The sequence below is a fragment of the Corylus avellana genome, chromosome 4 (genome assembly GCF_965113065.1).
Source record: "Corylus avellana chromosome 4, dhCorAvel1.hap1.2, whole genome shotgun sequence".
Classification (NCBI taxonomy): Eukaryota; Viridiplantae; Streptophyta; class Magnoliopsida; order Fagales; family Betulaceae; genus Corylus; species Corylus avellana.
This window is the reverse complement of record NC_142493.1, coordinates 3,239,185-3,261,228: the sequence shown is the minus strand read 5'-3', so window position 1 is coordinate 3,261,228 and position 22,044 is coordinate 3,239,185. Positions and strand designations below refer to the sequence as shown.

Below are 22,044 nucleotides of genomic sequence, written 5' to 3'. Positions count from 1 at the left end.
AAATTAGCTACCCACGCGTGCGGCTCCTACAGAAGGGCAAAGACCACCTTGCTTGTTCCTTGCTTCGATATAAAAATAGGAGCAAGAACAACCTTACTGCAAAACAAATCTGTAAGCCTGAAGAGCAAAGTTAAAGAGACCATGGCTTACCTAGGTTTCTTCCTCTCCTTTCTTCTACTCCTAGTAGCCCTGCATGGTTCCCATGCAGTGGAGTACATTGTCAAGAACTGGGCCGAAACAACCCCAGGCGGTGTCCGGTTCGATAATGAGCTGGGCATCGACTACACTAAGAAAACAATGGTGTCGGCCACCAACTTCATATGGAGCCTCTTTCAACAAAGAAAAAAAGATGACAGAAGGAGTGTCGAGAATGTCAGCCTCCTCGTCGATGACACGGAGGGGATCTCGTACGCTATCAACAACGAAATCCACGTCGGTGACAACTATATCAGAAACATAACGGCGGATATCACGTGGGACTTCAATGGGGTGCTTTACCATGAAATGACGCACATATGGCAGTGGAACGGAAACAATCAGGCTCCGAGAGGATTGATTGAAGGAATTGCTAATTTTGTGAGGTTGAAGGCTAATTACGCGCCTCCTCACTGGGTGCAGCCATGTGGTGGGGAATGACAGCTACTCGGTGACGGTGCAATTTCTAGACTACTGCAATGGTCTTTATTGAAAATGAAAAAGAATGCTCAAACTTGGAGAAAAATCAACTTGCCTTCTCATTAGAATTGCATGTACACTATATATACCAAGTCTGTTTGAGCTTAGTCTGAAAACAGAATTAGTTTGAACACGTGCACTGATAAGTGCTAAAATATTCATATTTTTTGCCCTTAACTTGCATGTTTTAATCCTTTAGTTTTAGTTAATTCATGCTATTTTACTTCCTTTTTGTATTTTCTTTGTTTTATAGGCTTTTGGAAGAAAATGAAGTAAATCTGGAAGATTTGGGCCCAAAAGAGGGAAATTGGGAAAAATGGAGTTCCTGACATTGCGATCGATCGCAGGTTCCCTGCGATCGAGCACACTACCAGAGAGGACCAGCCGCGAAGCAGTCATGCGTGTTGGAGTGCAGCGCATATACGATCGATCGAGCGCACGTGGGTTGCAATCGAACGCACTCACGCGCAAGTGCCACATCAGTTGCAGCCAAGACTCCCTTTCCTTCCATATTAGGGTTTTCCAATTCCCAATTATAATAGGATTAAAACTCTACGAATTTCCTAAATTTACTTGCGTAACAAGGACTTCTAAAGCCTATAAATAGACCTCTTAGCCTCTAGGAATAAAGGTGGAGAAAAGAGGCACAAGCTCTGGAAAGGAACTGGAGGCTACATCAAGAGGAGTTTGGGTTTTTCTTCTCTTCCACCTTTCATCTTTTATTATGTAGTTTATATTTTTATTTAGGGCTAGATTGAAGCCCTAGTTATGTTCAATTAATATTTCAATATTGGATCTATTGTGATGGTTATGTTATGCTATTTAACTTGGTTAATTCTTGCTTTCATGAATTTCTCATATGTGTGTGCCTGATCAACATATGCAAGTGGTATGGACTAGTTGATTAAATCAATTTGGATAATTGAGTCCTTGGTTTAATGTAAGTAACAAAAGAAATCCACACTGGGTTCTTGGGTTAATCAACATGGGGAACAGGGAGTAGACAACCATGCCCTAGGCCTCATGTGTTTGTCGATTTCCACAATTTTATGCTTTCTTAAAGAACAACTTAGTAGACACCTATGCTAAATCCTTTAAGAAAGAAAAGAATTAGAGTAGACACCCATGCCTAATTCGTTGTTTAGGGAAATCAATAGCTTAAGGAGTAGACACCCATGCTCTTAGGTTGACAAACATTAGATATGCATAACATGATCAAAGCATTGGCATATTGTTATATTAGCTTAATATAATTAGTGGTGGATATCAAAACTCTAATCATTTTTAGTTTTAGTTTATCTTTTATTTTATTTCTTTATTTTAACTCAATCATGACAATTGAGTTTTATCTTTTAATTAAATAGGACATTACTTCTAAACATAATTTACCAATCCTCGTGGGAATGATCTCGTATTTGCCTGCTATACTATTGTTTTGATCTTGTGCACTTGCAAGTTAAAACGTACTAAATATTATCTATTAATTTGGATAGTATTTGGCACAACATGCACTTACAAATAACAACCAACTTACAACTGAAACTTACAAATAACAAACAACTTACAACTGAAAGCTTAACTAATAAACTTGTAACTTAGTAACTAAACTGCTCCTACAATCATGGAGTTTATTGCATGCTGATGTGGTAGCAGGGTAAGTCACTTACTTTGGCTGCTCTGCTTATACTCTCAATACTCCCCCTCAAGATGAGATTTCATAATATTTCAGGAAGAATAAATATTATGAAGACTCATCTTGGACACCAAAGGATAAAATAAAGAGGAACCAAGAGCTTTTGTAAAAATATCTGCCAACTGATGTTGTGATGAAACATGAAAGGTTCGAATAACACTCATTTGCAGCTTTTCTCGTGCAACATGACAATCAATGTCAATATGTTTTGTACGCTCATGAAAAACAGGATTTGCTGCAATGTGAAGAGCAACTTTACTGTCACAATAGAGCAAGGCAGTTTGAAGGGGAACTTGCAAGTCTTGGAGAAGAGTTCTAAGCCACACAACCTCACAACAAGTGGATGCCATGGCCCTGTACTCAGCCTCTGCAGATGACCTGGAAACGGTTGTCTATTTCTTAGGTTTCCATGAAATTAATGCATTATCAAGGAAAATACAATACCCTATCACAGATTTTCTTGTATATGAGCAACCAGCCCAATCTGAGTCACAAAATGCTTTCATTTGTAGACTAGAAGTAACAGGAAAGAACAACCCTTGAGCAGGAGATGCTTTAATATATCTTAGTACTCTATTCGCTGCTGCTAAATGTGGAACTCTAGGCTTGTCCATAAACTGACTAAGAACCTGAACAGCAAAGAAAATATCAGGTCTTGTTATGGTGAGATAGAGTAGTATACCAACAAGCCTTCTGTATGAAGTAGGATCTTCTAAGATTGAACCAGAATCTTTAGAGAACTTCACATTAGGTTTCATTGGGAATTTTGCAGGTTTTGAAGCCAACATACCAGTATCTTCAAGAATCTCCAAGGCATATTTTCTCTGTCAGACAGAGAGACCAAGCTCACTTCGAGCTATTTCCAAACCAAGAAAATATTTCAACTGTCCAAGATCTTTAAGCTTAAACCTATCATTAAGCACTTGAGTAAACTTGGAAACCTCAACTAGATTATCACTGGCAAGGATGATATCATCTACATATACCAGTAAGACAATAAATGAACCATCTAAAATTCTAGTGAACAATGTGTAATCAGCTCTAGATTGGACAAACCCAAACTCAATCAAAGCAGAAGAAAACTTTGCAAACCACTGCCAAGAAGCTTGCTTTAAGCCATAAAGTGATTTGTTGAGCTTACATACCTTGGACTCCCCCTTTTTAGAAAAACTAGGAGGCAATAACATGTAAACCTCTTTATTAAGATTGCCATGAAGAAAGGCATTATTCACATCCAACATGTGAAGATGCCATTTCTTTGCAGCTGCAACTGCCAAAAGGGTTCTCACTGTTGTGAGTTTAGCCACAGGAGAAAAAGTTTCATAATAATCCAATCCCTCACATTGGTTATAACCCTTTGCTACCAATCTTGCTTTACACCTTTCCAAAGTCCTATCAGACTTTAACTTCACTTTATAGACCCACTTACATCCAATGGCTTGTTTTGAAGCTGGAAGATCAACTACTATCCTAGTATTATTAAGTTCAAGAGCCTTGATCTCATTATCCATAGCCTCACGCCACTCCTCAAATTTGACAGCTTGAGTATATGACTTGGGTTCAACAATAACCGAAACAGAAAGACTAAAAGATTTCTGATTAGATGAAAGCTTGTTATATGAAAGAACTGAAGACAAATCATAAGGAATACCTGAAGATGGAAAGGCTGCTGTGGGTTCTGAAGTGGAGGCAGCAATATGACAATGATAGTCATGCAAATATCCTGGTCTGTGTTTTACCCTAGAAGACTTTCTAAGTGGCTATTTTGAATTTTCTAAATGTGGACTTGCAGAATCAAAATCAAATGTTATATCATCAGGAATTGGAGCTGAGTTATGAGTACTAGACTCCAAAGAAGTGGAAGATGAAGTTGGAATCATAGGATGTGGTAAACTGACCACTGATTCAGGTAAACATTGAGTAGGAATGGGTAAAGGAATGACTTAATCAGATAAAGGAAAATTGTGAATCGGGATATTTGATTGCATAAGGAAAAATGGTTTCATGAAAAATAACATCTCTTGATACAAACACAGTTTTAGAAGTTAAATCATAAAGCTTGTACCCTTTAATACCATATGGATATCCAAGAAATATGCAGGGTCTAGCTCTAGGATCAAACTTGTGTCTATCTTTAAGAAGAGTGTTTGCATAACAAAGGCAACCAAACACTCTCAAATGAGAATAAGAAGGAATTAATTTGAATAAGACTTCATAAGGAGATTTATGATGCAGAACAGAAGTAGGAATCCTATTGATTAAATGTACTACAGTAAGAACACAATCTCCCCAAAATTTTAAAGACAAATGTGATTGAAATCTAAGAGATCTTGCTACATCCAGAATGTGTTGGTGTTTTCGTTCAACAATTGAGTTTTGTTGTGGTGTTTCTACACAACTAAGTTTATGGAGAACACCTTTTGATGCATAAAAATCACTCATGTTGAACTCAGTACCATTATCTGATCTTAAAGATTTGATTTTAGAATTGAATTGAGTTTCAACCATATTATAGAAAGTTTGAATATGGTTTCTAGTTTGAGACTTATGTTGCAATAGATGGATCCAAGTGAATCTTGTATGATCATCAACAATAGTTAAAAAATAAGAAGATCCACGAATAGATTTAACAGAAAAAAGGCCACAAATGTCACAATGAATTAAATCAAAAGGTTGCTTAGAAACAGAAGAACTATGAGGAAAAGATAATCTGTGTTGCTTAGCCAAAGGGCAAATATTGCAATTTTTATTTGATTCATGAAGAATCTGAGGAATTACAGGGGAAAGCATCTTTAAAGGTAAGTCAGAAGGATGTCCTAATCTGAAATGCCACAAACTAGCATTGACAGATTCAACAAAAAAACTAGTAGATGCCAAACTAGTGACTGCATTATTAAACTTGAAAGAACTGAAATTGAAATTTACAGAATTCAAAGGTAAAACAGAAACTGAATTTTGCAGCAAATGATATAAACCTCCAGCCTCTTCACCCACACCAATCGTTCTCCAACTTGTAAGGTGCTGAATGAAACAGAATTTTGATAAGAAAATGAAACAACATTGTAAGCTTTTAACCAACTTACTAACAGATATCAAATTGAATGAAAAAGAAGGAATACAGAGCACATCAGTTAATGTAAAAGATTCTAAAATCTTAATTGTGTCAACATGAGTAACTGATGCATGCTGTCCATTAGGTAACCTTACTGTTTTTGAAGTAACAGGAGTGAAAGTAGTGAAAAATGAAACAGAACAGAACATGTGATGTGTAGCTCCAGTATCAATGATCCAAGGAGCTTTGACAGAATTTGTTAATGAATTCTGTTGAGTTAGAGAAGTAGAAGATGCAAAAACTGAATGTTTTGTATTTAAGAGAGAGACTAGAGAGGTAATTGAGAAATTACCTGCACCTGTCAGATTGGTAGAAGTGTCACCTTGAATAGGATCTGCTGAAATCTGACTGGAGAGTGGAACTTGATGGACAGAAGATTCAAGTTCTGGAATTGGAGGCTTGAACATGTCCATAAGCTGCTGACATTGTTCATAGGTAATAGGCAACTGAGGAACAGTGTAGTTAGAGACTTGACTAGCAAAATGTAGAGCATTCCTTCCTTTGGTGAATTTGTAACCAGGGGGAAAGCCATGAAGCTTATAACACTTTTTCATAGTGTGTCCAGGAATGCCACAATGAGAGCATATAGGCTTTTCCTTACGATTCTGATAAGATCTATTAGCAGCAAAACGATTTGGAGGAACAACCTTTGTAAGCAGAGCAGTAGTGTTCTGATTGAAATAAAAGCTTGAAGAAGAAATCAACTGTTGCCTTTCCTCTTGAATAACAAGGGAGAAGACCTTATTAATAGAGGGAAGTGGATCAATCAGCAAAATTTGTCCTCGAACATGGGAATAACTCTCATTCAACCCCATCAGGAATTGGTAAACATGCTGTTGCTGGTGATAAGACACGATAGTCTTCAATGCTCCACAGGTGCATGTAGGAATTGGTTGATAGTTACCCAGCTCGTCCCATAAACCTTTCAGTGCAGTAAAATAAGAACTTACAGAGCTATTTTCCTGTGACAGAGAAGAAATAGCCTTCTGGAGCTGGAAAATACGCGACCCATTGTGCTGAGAAAAACGATCATGAAGGTCGTTCCACATTTCAAAAGCATCATCAATATAGATGATACTTGTGGCGATCTCCTTGGAAACTGAGTTCAATAACAACGATAGAACCATATTATTACACCTAGTCCATGCCAAACCAGTGGAATCAGCAAGATTGAAGGGCTTCGACAGAGTGCCATTAACAAAATCCAGCTTGTTTTTGGCCGAGAGTGCCATCATCATTGCCCTTTTCCATGAATTATAGTTTTCTCCGTTGAGCTGTTGAGAAACGATCATGGCGCCTAGACTGTCACCATGATGAAGAAAGAAAGGACTAGAAGAGTCCATTTCTGTGGAAGAAAAAGTTGTATTGGAATGAGCAGCAGTATTGATTTCAGGAATCACCATTGAAGGAATGCATTAAGAAGGTATGAAAAAAAATGAAGAAGATGCGGAGAATTCAGAGAAAAAGCTCTGACACCATATTGAAAATGGAAAATAATGCTCAAACTTGGAGAAAAATCAACTTGCCTTCTCATTAGAATTGCATGTACATTATATATACCAAGTCTATTTGAGCTTAGTCTGAAAACAGAATTAGTTTAAACACGTGCACTTACAAATAACAATCAACTTACAACCGAAACTTACAAATAACAAACAACTTACAACTGAAAGCTTAACTAATAAACTTGTAACTTAGTAACTAAACTGCTCCTACAATTATGGAGTTTATTGCATGCTGATGTGGCAGTAGGGTAAGTTGCTTGCTTTGGCTGCTCTGCCTTGACTGCTCTGCTTGTACTCTCAATAGTCTTAGGGATGGGCTTGTGGAAAAACTCAACAGAAAGATGAGAGATAATTATAGTGACAACTTGTTTGTGGAGCTGCTGGGGAAGACGGTTGATTAGCTTTGGAGTGCCTACAAGGCCCAATATGGAAATTAGGCAGCTTAATCATCAGCTATAACTGGTATAATTAGTATATTATTGTGAATAAGATGATTGAGAAGCAGTGTTAATTTGTTATTGTTAGTTCTCTTTTAAAGTTAGTATTTTACTTGGTAAAAAAAAGTTCCTATTTATAGGAAAAATATTGTAAGTAGAATAATATAAATATAATAATCAAATCAAGATATTTGATTACAATAATACATGAAAGGTAAATGACTTAACTTGTATTGAAACAAACTTTAGGAGGGGAGGAGGGAGCTCCCCTCTACTACCCTCTTCTTTCTTTTCCTTCTCCTTGTTTTTTTCTCTTTTCTCTTTCCTATCCACCGCCATCCCACAGGATCTGATTGGGTTTCTAGATTTATTTTCTTCAAAATCAAATATAGTTTTCTCCATCAGTTCCTTCCATCCACGCTACTGTTCACCAGCCACCCTTCTTCCAGTCGCCGGCTTTCATGCATCAATCTGCCGGCCACACGCTGGTGCATGGGTCCCATGTGCCAACGTGTCAGCGACATCGTCACTAGTACAACTTCAATTCGTCAGATCCGCTCCTCCACAGTCTGATGTGCCAGTCTGACTGCACCGATCACCGATCCAGTTTCTATGTCACCAATGGGAGTACGGTGTTTTACGGTTTTTTGTTTCTGTTTATGCATGCATTTTTGTTTTTGCTCCTAGCCTTTGAGCTGAGGAGGGATATTAATTTCGGTGCGGGGGGTTATCTTCATGGCCAGTAAAATAAAGTAAGAAAATATGGGCTACTCATGTCTTAAATCTATTTTGCTTTTGGAAGCCGGAGCAGATATATTCCATAAGAAAAGTTGTACATGAGTTAGCGGAGGCTGTTGTCATAAATAGTTTTTGGATTGTGAGATTTTACGGATTGTATATATGATGTTGTATTAACATAACTTTGGACTATGTTATGTAAGAATGTTATGCTCTGGGATATTGTTAGAGCTGTTATGTTCTAGATCTTATATATCTTGAATGAAATATGAAATATTTTCAGTTAAAAAAAAAGAAAGATAAATGACTTAATAAAGAAAATGAGTAATGCTAGGTACTATATTTTTATCCTCTTAAAATCCTCATAAAACTGATATGACTTTCAAAATCACCATTTAATCAAAATTCAAGTATGATTCATCTAAATTTTAATGGTGATTTTAAAAGGCACATCAGATTTATGAGGATTTTAAGAGGGTAAAAAGATGGTGCCTAGCATTACTCAAAGAAAATACCGATAAACCTAATTTAGAAATATTTGATTAACTCAACTGTTATCATATTTTTCCATATTGAAAGATAGAATACCCTAAAAAAATTTATTCGAATTAGGGTTGATTTTGGAGTTGATACCACTACCTGCTATCTCACGGAAACTTCCCTTTTTATTGCAACTTTGCCTTTTCAAATTGATCAAAAGTATATGCAATTTTATACTTTTTTTTCCTCTTCTTCTCCTACTTCTTTTCGCTGGCAAGAAAGTTTCAGCATTGACTTGTCAAAATTTAATAGCAGTCAAAAGACCTGGTATAGTGGGGAGCCGGCGGCCAGCTTTTTCGCCAGTTTTTTCGAGAATTTGTCTCTTTGAAGCGGCCAGTTTTTTCGAGAATTTGTCTCTTTGAATTTAATAGTGGGGAGCCGGCGGCCAGTTTCTTATTCTTTAATTTCTGCAAGTCTTCTACTCAGCTAATTAATTAATGGGAGTTTTCTTAAACAAGAGAATGGAATATAATCTTTTCCATTAATTTTTTTTAATGCAATATTTCGTGCAAATTAGATGGAATTAAGTATTCCTTTCATTTTCTTCAAAAAAAAAAAAAAAAAAGTATTCCTTTTATTAAATAAGTGAAATATATGTCTTCTTAGCCTTAGATTAATAAAAGATTTTTTTTTAAAAAAAAATAGAGAATACAATAATCAGATCATAATCATGTAGTTTTCATCTTCTTTGAATTTAGTTAATGAGTTTTCAATTTTAAGTATAAGGTCCTTAGGTTTTGCACGCCCAATTTTAAAAATAGATCATTTTGTCACTTTACCATTAAAGTTAACGGTTTGTTATTTGCCACATCTATCTCATTTGGCACGTCAACATCTATCTCATCACCCCAGTGTAATGCCACGCCAACGGAACCGAAGTCTTTTATTATTGTGTGTTTGCTCTTTAGGTTCTTAAGTTATATATTTTTCAAAGTTTTATGTGTCAAATTGATTTTTTTTGTTGGTCTTTTTTTTGTTATGAATGGCTTAACACTTGTTGACGATAAAGTGAAGTGTTCCTAACATGTCAAATGAGTCATGTGACAAATGACAAACGGTTAACTTTGACAATAAAGTGACAGAGTAACATATTTTTAAATTTAGACAAAACCTAAGAGTTGTATTCTTAAAATTGTAAACTCATTGACTAAATTCAAATAAGATGAAAAATTAGGGTCTAAATATGATTTTTCCCATTATGAAATTTGCATTAAATTCCAATAAATCACATATTGTAGAGAAGTGATCAAAAGATGCATATATAGTTACTAAGAAGAGAGTGGAGTTAATTAAATGATATATTGACATGCTTTCACTTAAGTTCTTTAATCTTAAATGTCCAAAAAAAGAAAAGAAAAGAACACCACCCATCCTTATAAATTCAATTAAAAAAATACCGAAAATTGACAAAAACCGTTAATTGTTGAAATTAGAAACTTCTGTCCTTAATCCTTATCCATCACAAGGCCAAAACTTTAGGGGTGTATGGGACAATTAATTTCCTTTAGATTATGATGGTTGCTGATAATGCACGTGAGCCTTTTTTTTTTTTTTTTTTTTAATTTTTTATGAGACCGAGCGAAAAAAATAATATTTATTGTATCCCCACGTTTTCCAGATAAAATTACTACTCAAATTAATGGGCCATAGAAATAAATTCACACAAAATTAAATATTGGACCATCAATTCAAAACTGAAATTGTACATGGAGAGAAAATTATTGAAGTAGTTTTCATATATTTAATTTAGATAATCGATTAAGGACCACGCCTCATATCTAAGTAGTTCATATATTTTTGAACAAGAAACCTTCTTGAATATCATATAGAAACAGACTTTTAAAAACTCCAAGAGACAAGAGCAAGTTGCTCTAAAGATACAATAGAAAAAATACATTCAGGACTCTCCTCCAATCATATCATATCTTGTGCATTAAGAAGAGATTGTTTCGCCAATAAATGAGCAACCATGTTAGCTTCTCTCTTCACGTGACTCACCACCCAACTCCTCCTTGTGAATAAGACACTATGTATATCCTCAACAATCTGTCCGTATGAGCTCCAATCTTTGCTCATATTTCGAAGTACTTGGATTACTAGAAGAGAATCACCCTCCAAAATAATGTTTGGCAGCCCCACCTCACAACATAACTCAGCCGCACCTCACAACATAGTTCATATATAAAGGAAAGGTAATGTCGATACATGTCTCTAACTCAACCGATTAGGACCACGCCTCATAAAATAAAAGTTATTAGTCTAAATCTTTCCCTTTTTTTTGTAAAAAAATAATAATAATAAAAAATAAATTTTAAAAAAAGTTCCTATAGAAAGCAAACATTCAAAATTACTGGCAAATGGCCCTTGTCCAGATCATGATCAATGATTTTTTTTTTTTTTTTTTTTTTTGAATAAATTGGTCAAAGTCAATGCCATGCACAAAACCAAAAAAAGAGGAAGAAGTCTCTCCCTTCCATTATGGCTAAAACCCTAAACGCACGTAATAATATGTAATTAAATTAAGTAGTGCGAGGACTTTACTCCCTATAAAAATCATAGAGCACCACTGCATTTCTTGTGCAAAAGCAACCAAAAAGAAAACCAGAAAGACAACCATGGCTCACCGCATGATGTTTTTCCTCTCTTTCCTAGTAACCCTGGCAGCCATTGAAGGCATTCATGCAGTTGACTACGTGGTCACCAACACCGCCGAGAACACTCCCGGTGGGGTTCGCTTTAACAAGAAGATCGGATCTGGCTACAGCAGGCAAACCTTGGTTTCTGCCACGGATTTCATAAGGAGGACCTTTCAGCAAAACAATGCCGTCAACAGAAAGAATGTGCAGAAAGTGAGCTTGTTTATCGACGACATGGATGGAGTTGCATATGCTAGCAACAACGAGATCCATGTCAGTGCGAGATACATCAACAGCTATTCGGGTGATGTGAAAAGAGAAATCACCGGCGTGCTTTACCATGAAATGACACATGTTTGGCAGTGGAATGGGAATGGGTTGGCTCCTGGAGGATTGATCGAAGGAATTGCTGATTTTGTGAGGTTGAAGGCAGGATACGCGCCAAGCCACTGGGTGCAGCCTGGGAAAGGTGATAAATGGGACCAGGGATACGATGTTACAGCTCGGTTTCTAGACTATTGCAATAGTCTTAGAAATGGGTTCGTGGCTGAGTTGAACAAGAAAATGAGGACTGGTTATAATGCTCATTTTTTTGTTCAACTACTTGGAAAATCTGTTGATCAGCTCTGGAGGGACTACAAAGCCAAGTATGGAAATTAGAGGGGATGGTTAGAACTATATTAATACGATAAATAATGTATCCTGCATCATCATAATTGGTGAAATAAATAAATAAATTATATGAATAAATGTTTTTAGATGATTGTCATGAGTTATTTCATTGTTTAAATATAAATTAGACATCAATATAAGTTTCTAACCCAAAGATATCAGACATCAATATGGGTTTAGTGCGAAAATTTGTTTTATGCCATGGCTGCTACAGTGCTACTCGCTGTGCCTTTCATTCTTTGTCTTCAAGATTTTAATAATAATATAATATGATTTTGAGTGGTCTAAGTGGTGAACATGTGTCAGTCCACCAAAATAAAGCCTCCACGATTGAGATGTTGACCTTTACCATACGAACAACCTCTGCTCTGGATGGACCCAGGAGACATTTATGCAATTTTATTGTTTGGAATGGCTAGCCCACAAATCTGTGCGTTTGATTTGACTTAGGACGAGCTATTCTGCCAAGTCGATCTAAATCTTGTTCGAACCTAAACTTAAAACAAGTTATTCGGTCAAGCTTTTCGGTCTTTTTTTACTGTCCGTTTTGACCCTATAAACGTTGTAATTAGTAAAATTTTATGAACAATGACTTTATAGCATTTGAATCAACTTTGTAACACCACAAAGCTTGCTTCCATCCAACGTTAGAGTCACTAGATATATGTGACATTTTTATCAAGACTGGTATGATGGAAATTAGTTTTGTTGCATCATTTTATTAATCGAAATCTTTTAGCTAGTGAGGGCTTCCACTTTATATTTTTTTGTGAATCGAAGAAGTTTATATAGGAGTACTATAAGGATTTTAGTGGATTTCACACGCTCTCATAGTCTCATGTCAGTAAAATGTGCACAATCTCCAACTCTGAATGGGAAAGGAACGATATATATATAAGCAATCGTCTAAAAACATTTATTTTGATATTTTATTTATTTCATCAAATATGATGATACAGGATACATCAAATATAATCATATTAATAAACTCTTAATCAGCCCTTTTTAATTTCCATACTTGGCTTTATAGTTGCTCCAGAGTTGATCAACAGACTTTCCAAGCAATTCAACAAAAAAGTTAGCATTATAATCACTTCTCATTTTTCTTGTTCAACTCCGCCACGAACCCATTTCTAAGATCATTGCAATAGTCTAGGAACCGAGCTGTAACATCGTATCCTTGGTCCCATCGATCACCCCGTCCAGGCTGCACCCAGTGGCTTGGCGCATATCCTGCCTTCAACCTCACAAAATCAGTAATTCCTTCGATCAATCCTCCAGGAGCCAACCCATTACCATTCCACTGCCAAACATGTGTCATTTCATGGTAAAGCACGCCGGTGATTTCTCTTTTCACATCACCCTGTTAGTTCTTGTGTTGGCTTAATTCAGTTCCAAAATGCAGATGCTACTGTTCACGGCTCAAACACTGATATAGAATGCTCAGAATCCAATCTCCACCGTTCATAATGTAGATTCATGTGTTATGAACGTCCCTGCAAAATTTCAGCTCAATCGGACCAGAAACGCCCATCGATCGGAGTTGTTGATGAAGACTGGACAGTCCGGGTCCAGACCTCCAGAAGCCGGGTCCGGACCCCATTTCCAGAAACTTGATTTTTCAAGCAGGGTCCGGACCTCAATTCCCCGGGTCCGGACCCCAGTTCCCGAAAGTGCATTTTATGAGGCATGTCCGGACCTCAGATCTGCAGGGTCCGGACCTGGGTGACTTATTAGGGTTATTTTCTATTTAAACACGATTTTGCTACATTTACAAGTACGTATTTTTGGAGAGCAATATCAGAGAGCTTAGAGAGAGATATTGTTCTAGATTATTTGAGAAGGGATTAAATACGTGAAGCCAATCGGAGTTCCGGTGAAAGGAAATCTTATAGAAGAATTGTGCCAGATGTTCTGGAAAGGGCTACTGCGGTAGAAGTCAAGTGGGTCGCTTGTCGTGTACAAGGAAGAGTAAATTGCAAAGGTTTTGTAATTCTTCTTGTATTCCTTATTCTTCTTATAGTGGATTGATTTCCTGGGTTTGGCTGCCCCGGAGAGGTTTTACATTTAGAGAGTTCTCTAAATGGTTTCCTCTTCGTAACCAAATATCTGTGTTCTTGATTTTCATTACATATCTGTATTTGGTTGATTATTGATTGTTAGGTCAGATCTTATTCCGTTTAATATTTGTGAATCACCTAGACATTTGAATAAGTGTCGTTTGGAGTCGTTTTAGATTTTTCAATTGGTATCAGAGCGGGTTCGCTCTGTGAAGGATTTATTTCCTGAGTGTGATCCGAGACTCCATATCAAATGTCTCATACTGTTGCTCCTAATTCTCTTCCCGTCTTTGACGGAACAAATTATATGCTTTGGAAAATTCGTATGAGAGCATATTTTAAATCCATTAATGTTTGGCATATTGTCGAATCTGGATGGACACGTCCAGAAAAAGCAATAGCTGAATGGACAACAGAGGAAAAGAATAATGCTACTGCGAATGACAAAGCTATAAATGCTATTTACATCTCTGTTTCAAATGAGGAATTTTCTAGAATTTCTAGATGTGAAATAGCTAAGGAAGCCTGGGAAACTTTAGAAATCACACATGAAGGAACTAAGGTTGTTAGAACTTCAAAAATTCAAATGTTGGTTTCTCAGTTTGAGGAGATTAGAATGCAGGAAGATGAAACTTTTGATGAATTCTATTCAAAGCTTAGTGTCATTAGAAACTCTACCATTAATTTGGGAAAGAAAATGGATGATGCTAAAGTGGTGAAAAAAATCTTAAGATCTTTGCCTGAGAGGTTTATTCCCCAAATTGCTGCTATACAACAAAGCAAGGACTTAGATACTATGAGAGTAGAAGAACTTGTAGGTTCCCTTCAGACCTTTGAGCTAATTCTTCCTAAACACAAGAACACCAAAAATATTGCTCTTAAGGCAAAAAATGTTAAGGTTGACTCTTGTGGTTCATCTGATGAGGATTCTGGAAATGAGGAAGAAATTGCTATGTTTGCTAAGAAGTTTAGGAAATTCTTTAGAGCCAAGAAAGGAAATCTTAGAAATAGCAATTCACAATTTTCTGAGAAATCTAGAAATGAGAATGTTGAGAAAGGAAAGTCACCTAAAGGTATCAAGTGTCACGAATGTGGAGGACATGGACACATTCGTGTTGACTGTGCTAACTTGAGAAAGTCAAATGGCAAGGCATTTAATGTGACTCAAAGTGATGAGTCAGACAAGGACGATGCTGAACAAGGAGTTAATTACTTAGCATTTGGAGTTAGTTATGAGAGTGAGCATGAGAATAGTGAGTGTAATTCTCAAGACAAACAAGGTGTGTCCGATAATGATTCGGAAGAAGAAGATGATTTGCAAAATGCTTATAATAATCTCTTTGTGGAATACACTAAACTGAAAAAGCTGAATAAGCAGCAATTGAAGAAACTCAATGAGGTTAATCTTGAAAATGATCAACTTTCTGTCACCTTAACTGATTCTCTTGCTACTCATAATACTTTGATGTCTGAAAATCAAATGCTAATTGCCAAAGTGAAATCCTTAGAGAATGAATTGAATGAATCAAAGAATCATTTAACAAAATTCTCTAGTGAAAAGCTAAATCAAATGCTACATAATCAGAAACATTCGTTTGATAGAACTGGATTGGGTTTTGATAAATCTGCTATTTTATCTACTAATGTTGCTTCTTCTTCAAAGATGATTTTTGTGAAACCAGTGAACAAAGAAGATAGCTTGGCTGAAAAGAAGGTAATTTCTCCTCAAATTTCCAAAGATGGAAAAGGTAAGGGAACTCTAACTGATTCCTATATGTCTAGTTCTAAGTCGAGAAGTATGCACATGTTAAGGAACCAACCTTCTCAAAGGTTTATTCCTACGTGTCATAACTGTGGTAAGATTGGACATATTCGTCCTAAGTGTTTTCAGTTTAACAGTCATGAGCCTAAAAGAGAATATTTCCATTCTAGAAATAGTTATGAGAAATTATTCAACATGATGAGAGACGTAGTAACACGGTTAGATGTCTTGGATAAGAGTCACACAGTTGTCCCTGATGTGAAGAAAGTTTGGGTCAAGAAGATTAATACCATTCACCCATTGAGGGGGAGTGGTAATGGACTCACCTAGATTAGGTGGGCACATAGACCATGCCTAGAAATTGAGCATATTGATATTTGTCTATAGCTGTTCTAGGGCATTTTTTTCTTAATTTTTGTTTGCTTTGTTTTTATTTTATTTGATTATTTTTTATTCTTTTAGATTGTTTTAATTGTTAGATACTCAGTTTCTCATGTCTTGTGCTCAAATGAATATTTTACATATGAGTGGGGTCAATATTTCTGCAATTTACATCTATTGCTCCATATGTTTCTGATATACCTTGTTTTTCTGAAGACTGTTAAAGGAGTAAGAGTCAGTTTTTCTCATGTTCGAAATTGTGCACTTTTTGCCCCCATTAGGTTTAGATTTTTGTTATATGTTTGGAAATTTGGAGAAAACATTTTGTTTGGAAGATAGGCAGTGTAGAATCTTGCCACTTGACCAACTCGTTAGTTGAACCTAGCTCCAAAAAAATTCCACCATTTTCCAAAAAAAAAAAAAAAAAAAAAAGGGCATAAAATAAGCTCAGATGATTTCATTTTGCTTCTGTCTGTCCCTAAAGAAAGAATCAGTGATCAAATCATTGCGGAAATAGATGATTACTAAAGGACATGGTAAAAGAAAATGATCAGTCTCAGGGGGAGTGTATCGGATGAGGGAATCTAGGTCCTAACATTATAAGGTTTTACTGTGGTTTGAATCAGACTGCTGGTCTTCCTTTACAAAATGTCTGCCTAGATTTACCTTTCATTGATGAAATCTTAGTTAATGGGAGTACTCACACACTACACCATCACATGAGATTTCTGATTATTGCCTACTTGACTGCATTCACAGACCAAGGTTGTGTCATGCATATGGTACATTTACGGTGTAAGTGTAGCTTGTTGATCACTCCGAATTGTTCAGATATTCATACGAGCATACATGATCTATTGCTTATCTATACAAGTTTTCTTTGGTGTTTTGTTTTTTTTTTTTTTAAAAAAAAAAAAAAAAGAAAAAAAAAAAAGAAAAAAAAAAAAAGGAAAGCTTTTGGATATTCATTGTGCAATACATGAGTCATTGATGTGTTATCATGTGTGTTCATTTAACTTTTAAAAGGGGAGAAACATGCTTTGCATTTCCAGTTTCCTGTTGTTCATTGAGTCATACATTGAGGGGGAGTTTTGCTGATGTTTCTTTATAATCACGCATCATTTTTTTTCATGAGTTTTATTTATGTTTTCTTGTTCCACATATGCCTTGATGTATTTTGTGAAGTATTTCAGGAAACATGAAGACCTTTTGTCATTCTGTGACAAAAAGGGGGAGTAAATATGGGGAGATGATGGGATTGGCTCGACATTTTGGTTTTGTCACTGAATTGCCAAAGGGGGAGTTTGTTAGTTCTTGTGTTGGCTTAATTCAGTTCCAAAATGCAGATGCTACTGTTCACGGCTCAAACACTGATATAGAATGCTCAGAATCCAATCTCCACCGTTCATAATGTAGATTCATGTGTTATGAACGTCCCTGCAAAATTTCAGCTCAATCGGACCAGAAACGCCCATCGATCGGAGTTGTTGATGAAGACTGGACAGTCCGGGTCCAGACCTCCAGAAGCCGGGTCCGGACCCCATTTCCAGAAACTTGATTTTTCAAGCAGGGTCCGGACCTCAATTCCCCGGGTCCGGACCCCAGTTCCCGAAAGTGCATTTTATGAGGCATGTCCGGACCTCAGATCTGCAGGGTCCGGACCTGGGTGACTTATTAGGGTTATTTTCTATTTAAACACGATTTTGCTACATTTACAAGTACGTATTTTTGGAGAGCAATATCAGAGAGCTTAGAGAGAGATATTGTTCTAGATTATTTGAGAAGGGATTAAATACGTGAAGCCAATCGGAGTTCCGGTGAAAGGAAATCTTATAGAAGAATTGTGCCAGATGTTCTGGAAAGGGCTACTGCGGTAGAAGTCAAGTGGGTCGCTTGTCGTGTACAAGGAAGAGTAAATTGCAAAGGTTTTGTAATTCTTCTTGTATTCCTTATTCTTCTTATAGTGGATTGATTTCCTGGGTTTGGCTGCCCCGGAGAGGTTTTACATTTAGAGAGTTCTCTAAATGGTTTCCTCTTCGTAACCAAATATCTGTGTTCTTGATTTTCATTACATATCTGTATTTGGTTGATTATTGATTGTTAGGTCAGATCTTATTCCGTTTAATATTTGTGAATCACCTAGACATTTGAATAAGTGTCGTTTGGAGTCGTTTTAGATTTTTCACACCCGAATAGCTGTTGATGTATCTCGCGCTGACGTGGATCTCGTTGTTGCTAGTAAATGCAACTCCATCCCTGTCATCGATAAACAAGCTCACTTTCTGCACATTCTTTCTGTCGGCGGCATTGTTTTGCTGAAAGGTCCTCCATATGAAATCCGTGGCGGAAATCAAGGTTTGCCTACTGTAGTCAGATCTAATAACGTTGTTAAAGCGAACTCCACCGGGAGTGGTCCCAACGGTGTTGGTGACTACGTAGTCAACTGCATTAATGCCTTCAATGGCTGCTAGGGTTAGTAGAAAAGAGAGGGAAAACATCATGTGGTGAGCCATGGTTGTGGTTGTACCAGACATGCAGTGGTGCTATATGATTTATATAAAAGAGTTCTTAGAGAACGTGATTTTGCGGAATGATCTTTGTGCTGCTTTCTTATTGAACTTAAATAGAAAAGACAATACAATCATAATCCATCACCAACTTTGATAACATAAGTTGATGTGAACTAGAAAACTAATAACATAATCCTAATATAAGAATAAGACTTAATTCTAATATAAAAGCAATAACAAGAGAAGAAGAAAGGTTTAATGTAACCACAAGAAAAGAAGGGAGAGATGCAGTAGGAATAGAAGTCTTCAGACAATCACGTGTGCGATCGATCACACTAGGGAGTGCGATCAATCGCACTACCAGGGGCTTCAGGATGCAGTGCGATCCATCGCACTACCAAAAACATTTGCCTTGTAGTAAGTGCGCCCGATCGCACTACCAGGGGCTTCAGGAACTTCTTCAGGGACTTCATCAGCAGTATGCTTAACATGCCCCCTCAAGCAAAAAGGGGATGAAATCACTTGTAGCTTGGATTTTAGAAATAGAAACCGAGCTGAAGACAATCCCTTGGTGAACACATCTGCAATTTGGTCTGCTGTGGAGATGAAGGATACTATGATGTCTCGGTTGAGGACTTTTTCTCTGATGTAGTGATAATCAACTTCGATATGCTTTGTTCTAGCATGATAAACAGGATTGGCAGCCAAGGATAGTGCACTGACATTATCACACCAGACAACTGGAGCCTTTGAAAGAGAAATTTGAATTTCTTGAAATAACATTCGTAACCAAAATAGCTCATTAGTATTTAGTAGTAATAGCAAGGGATCGATTCTCAGCCTCTGTGCTTGATCTTGAGACCACAGGTTGTTTCTTTGAACTCCAGAAGATTAAGCAATTACCAAGGAAGATTGCAAAGCCAAAAGTGGATCTCCTATCATCTGGACAACCAACCCAATCTAAATCACAAAAGGCATTCAGTTGAAGATTTGAGCTGGAGTAAAACAAGCCATGGTGGAGGGTGTTCTTGAGGTATCTGAGAACTCTTTTAATTGCTGACCAGTGAGTAACAGTTGGATGGTGCATATGTTGACAAAGTTGATTCACAGAGAAGGCTATATCAGGTCGAGTTAGAGTGCAGTACTGGAGAGCTCCTACTACACTTTTATACTCAAAAGGATCAAGCAGGGACTCTCCATTTAATTTGGACAACTGAGAACCAGATGGGCATGGAGACTTTGCAGGCTTTGCTTCAATCATCTTGGTTCTATGGAGGATGTCAGTAACATATTTTGCTTGACAGAGATGAATCCCTGTAGAACTTCGAGTAACCTGTATGCCAAGAAAGAAACTTAGAGAGCCTAAGTCTTTAATAGGGAATTCCTTCAGCATTAGCCCAATAATCTTAATATATAAAGCCCCGGGCGTATAGGGAATATATATTGAAGAGACTTTAAGCGTCCAGAGAGCAACTTGAGCATATATGCCTAAAAAACTCCCAAACAAATTGACTTGGCTCCCAACAATATTGTTTCAATTGTCCAAAGGTGGGTTTACGTTTTTCCAAGTTCGAATTCAAAGCTATGGATAAACAACCTTCTAGCACTAGCCAACAAGTAATGCCCAAAGTCAAAGGAAATTAAGCTATTTATTTTATTATAATTGCCTCCTATTGCATTGGATTCTCTCTAATTAATTTGCTCCAAACCATCCCAACACCTTTAAGCCCCACAGCTAACAACAAAATAGAGAAATAGAATAGAAATGAAGTATCAATATTCATTCTCTTATATTTGCCTTCAATTAATGTCATTTTTCATATATTATGAGTAATTCTATTTAGTAGATTTTTGTACGATATGATTGTCATACAATTGAAAAGACGTAGCAGTGAAATCAGCTTTTGGTTACCATTTAAGTTTTTTTTTTTTTTTAAATGCTGATCTAGAAACTGATTTTTAGTGCAACATCATCGAGCTGTATAACAGTTATAGAGCTTGTTCATCATTTCTTTCTTTTTCTTGCTCTTCTACAGCATGCATGTGGAGGGCTTCCTTGGAATATGGATGAAACTATAACGTTTACATAAGGGGGCCCATGAATAATTCTAAAAAAAATATATACTTTTTAACAATTGATTTATAACTAAACATTCAAATACTTATATAAAAATATGCTTTATATAAACTATAAAATATTTCGTACATGAGATAATTAAAGAGACAGATTATAAAAAAATTATTATTATTGGCACAATTTGTTTCTACAAAGTGCATATAATGAGCTAGTAGAAAGGATAATTCCAACTTTAAATATATATAATTGTCTGAAATTTTTTTTAAAAATTGAATGGTATCTAAACTAAGAAATATATTGCATCATAAAATTATTTTTAATGAAAAGTGTAGCGCCCCGGAATTTTCAAAGTTATTTAAACATATTATTTTGATGATGATGTTATTTTGATATCCATTTTAGCCTATGATTTTAATTCTGGGAAAATTTATGATATTATAGAGAGTGGTAATTAGATAATGGATATTGGTGAAATAATAGGATAGTAAATGGTAAGAAAAATTGTAGATGGATTAATGTAGATATAATAGTATTGGTAGAAGGAGGGTAGATTTATAGATGGATACTAGTAGAATGGAGACTTATATATGGGTAGTAGTAGGTGAAGATTTATAGATGGATACTAGTAGGTGAAGATTTATAGATAAGTACTAGTAGATGGAGATTTATAGATGGATACTAGTAGATGGAGATTTATAGATGGATACTAGTAGGTGAAGATTTATAGATTAGTACTAGTAGATGGAGATTTATAGATGGATACTAGTAGGTGGAGATTTATAGATAAGCACTAGTAGATGGAGATTTATAGATGGATACTAGTAGATGGAGATTTATAGATGGGTACTAGTAGGTGGAGATTTCTAGATAAGTACTAGTAGATGGAGAATTATAGATGGAGATTAGTGGATGAAGGTTTGTAGATGAAGATTGGTAGATGGAGATGGTTTCCTATAAATAGAGTCCTCACCCTTCACAAATTTCACTACTCCTCTCCCTTCTCTTCCACATATTCTTCATTCTTCCGTTTTCTACTCGGTCTTTCTTCTTTCTGAAAGTGTTTACACGAAAACAGAGAGAGAAAGGGCGAGACAAAGCGTTGCAAGAAAGAAAGAATACGAGAGAGAACGGACTTGAGAAATTAGTTTGAAAGATATACTAGTAGTGTTAGTCAGATTGGAGCAACTAGATCCTTCAGACCACTTTTAGCTTCAGTCTAGAAGTAAGTAAATTCACTACCCCTTCT

General features: G+C 36.3%; 2 protein-coding genes and 2 pseudogenes across 2 annotated transcripts; 2 read left to right on the top strand and 2 right to left on the bottom strand.

The window, feature by feature from the left end:
* Positions 1-141: 141 nt before the first annotated feature.
* LOC132180111 (uncharacterized) lies at positions 142-7,422 on the top strand (annotated as a pseudogene).
* LOC148586149 (uncharacterized) lies at positions 3,315-6,883 on the bottom strand. Its single transcript, XM_088515180.1, has 3 exons — positions 5,773-6,883; positions 3,514-4,046; positions 3,315-3,344 (listed from the first exon to the last, which is right to left on the bottom strand). The coding sequence occupies exons 1-3, from the start codon at positions 6,881-6,883 to the stop codon at positions 3,315-3,317; spliced, it is 1,674 nt and encodes a 557-aa protein (XP_088371306.1).
* Positions 7,423-11,283: 3,861 nt separating the features above from the next.
* On the top strand, positions 11,284-12,094 carry LOC132179535 (uncharacterized). Its single transcript, XM_059592269.2, has one exon. It carries the CDS (start codon positions 11,316-11,318, stop codon positions 11,994-11,996), a length of 681 nt encoding a protein of 226 aa, XP_059448252.2. The 5' UTR covers positions 11,284-11,315; the 3' UTR covers positions 11,997-12,094.
* A 919-nt stretch (positions 12,095-13,013) lies between these two features.
* LOC132179874 (uncharacterized) lies at positions 13,014-18,729 on the bottom strand (annotated as a pseudogene).
* Between the last annotated feature and the right edge of the window lie 3,315 nt (positions 18,730-22,044).

What these genes read in the sequence shown, in the direction of transcription:
- LOC148586149 (XM_088515180.1), bottom strand. Translation starts at nt 6,883, where the DNA reads ATGGTGATTCCTGAAATCAATACTGCTGCTCATTCCAATACAACTTTT. An exon ending in TACCAATCTGACAGGTGCAG is followed by an intron (nt 4,047 to 5,772) that starts GTAATTTCTCAA and finishes CCTCCACTTCAG; the next exon opens with AACCCACAGCAGCCTTTCCA. An exon ending in CTAAAAAGGGGGAGTCCAAG is followed by an intron (nt 3,345 to 3,513) that starts GTATGTAAGCTC and finishes TGGTATATGTAG; the next exon opens with ATGATATCATCCTTGCCAGT.
- LOC132179535 (XM_059592269.2), top strand. Translation starts at nt 11,316, where the DNA reads ATGGCTCACCGCATGATGTTTTTCCTCTCTTTCCTAGTAACCCTGGCA.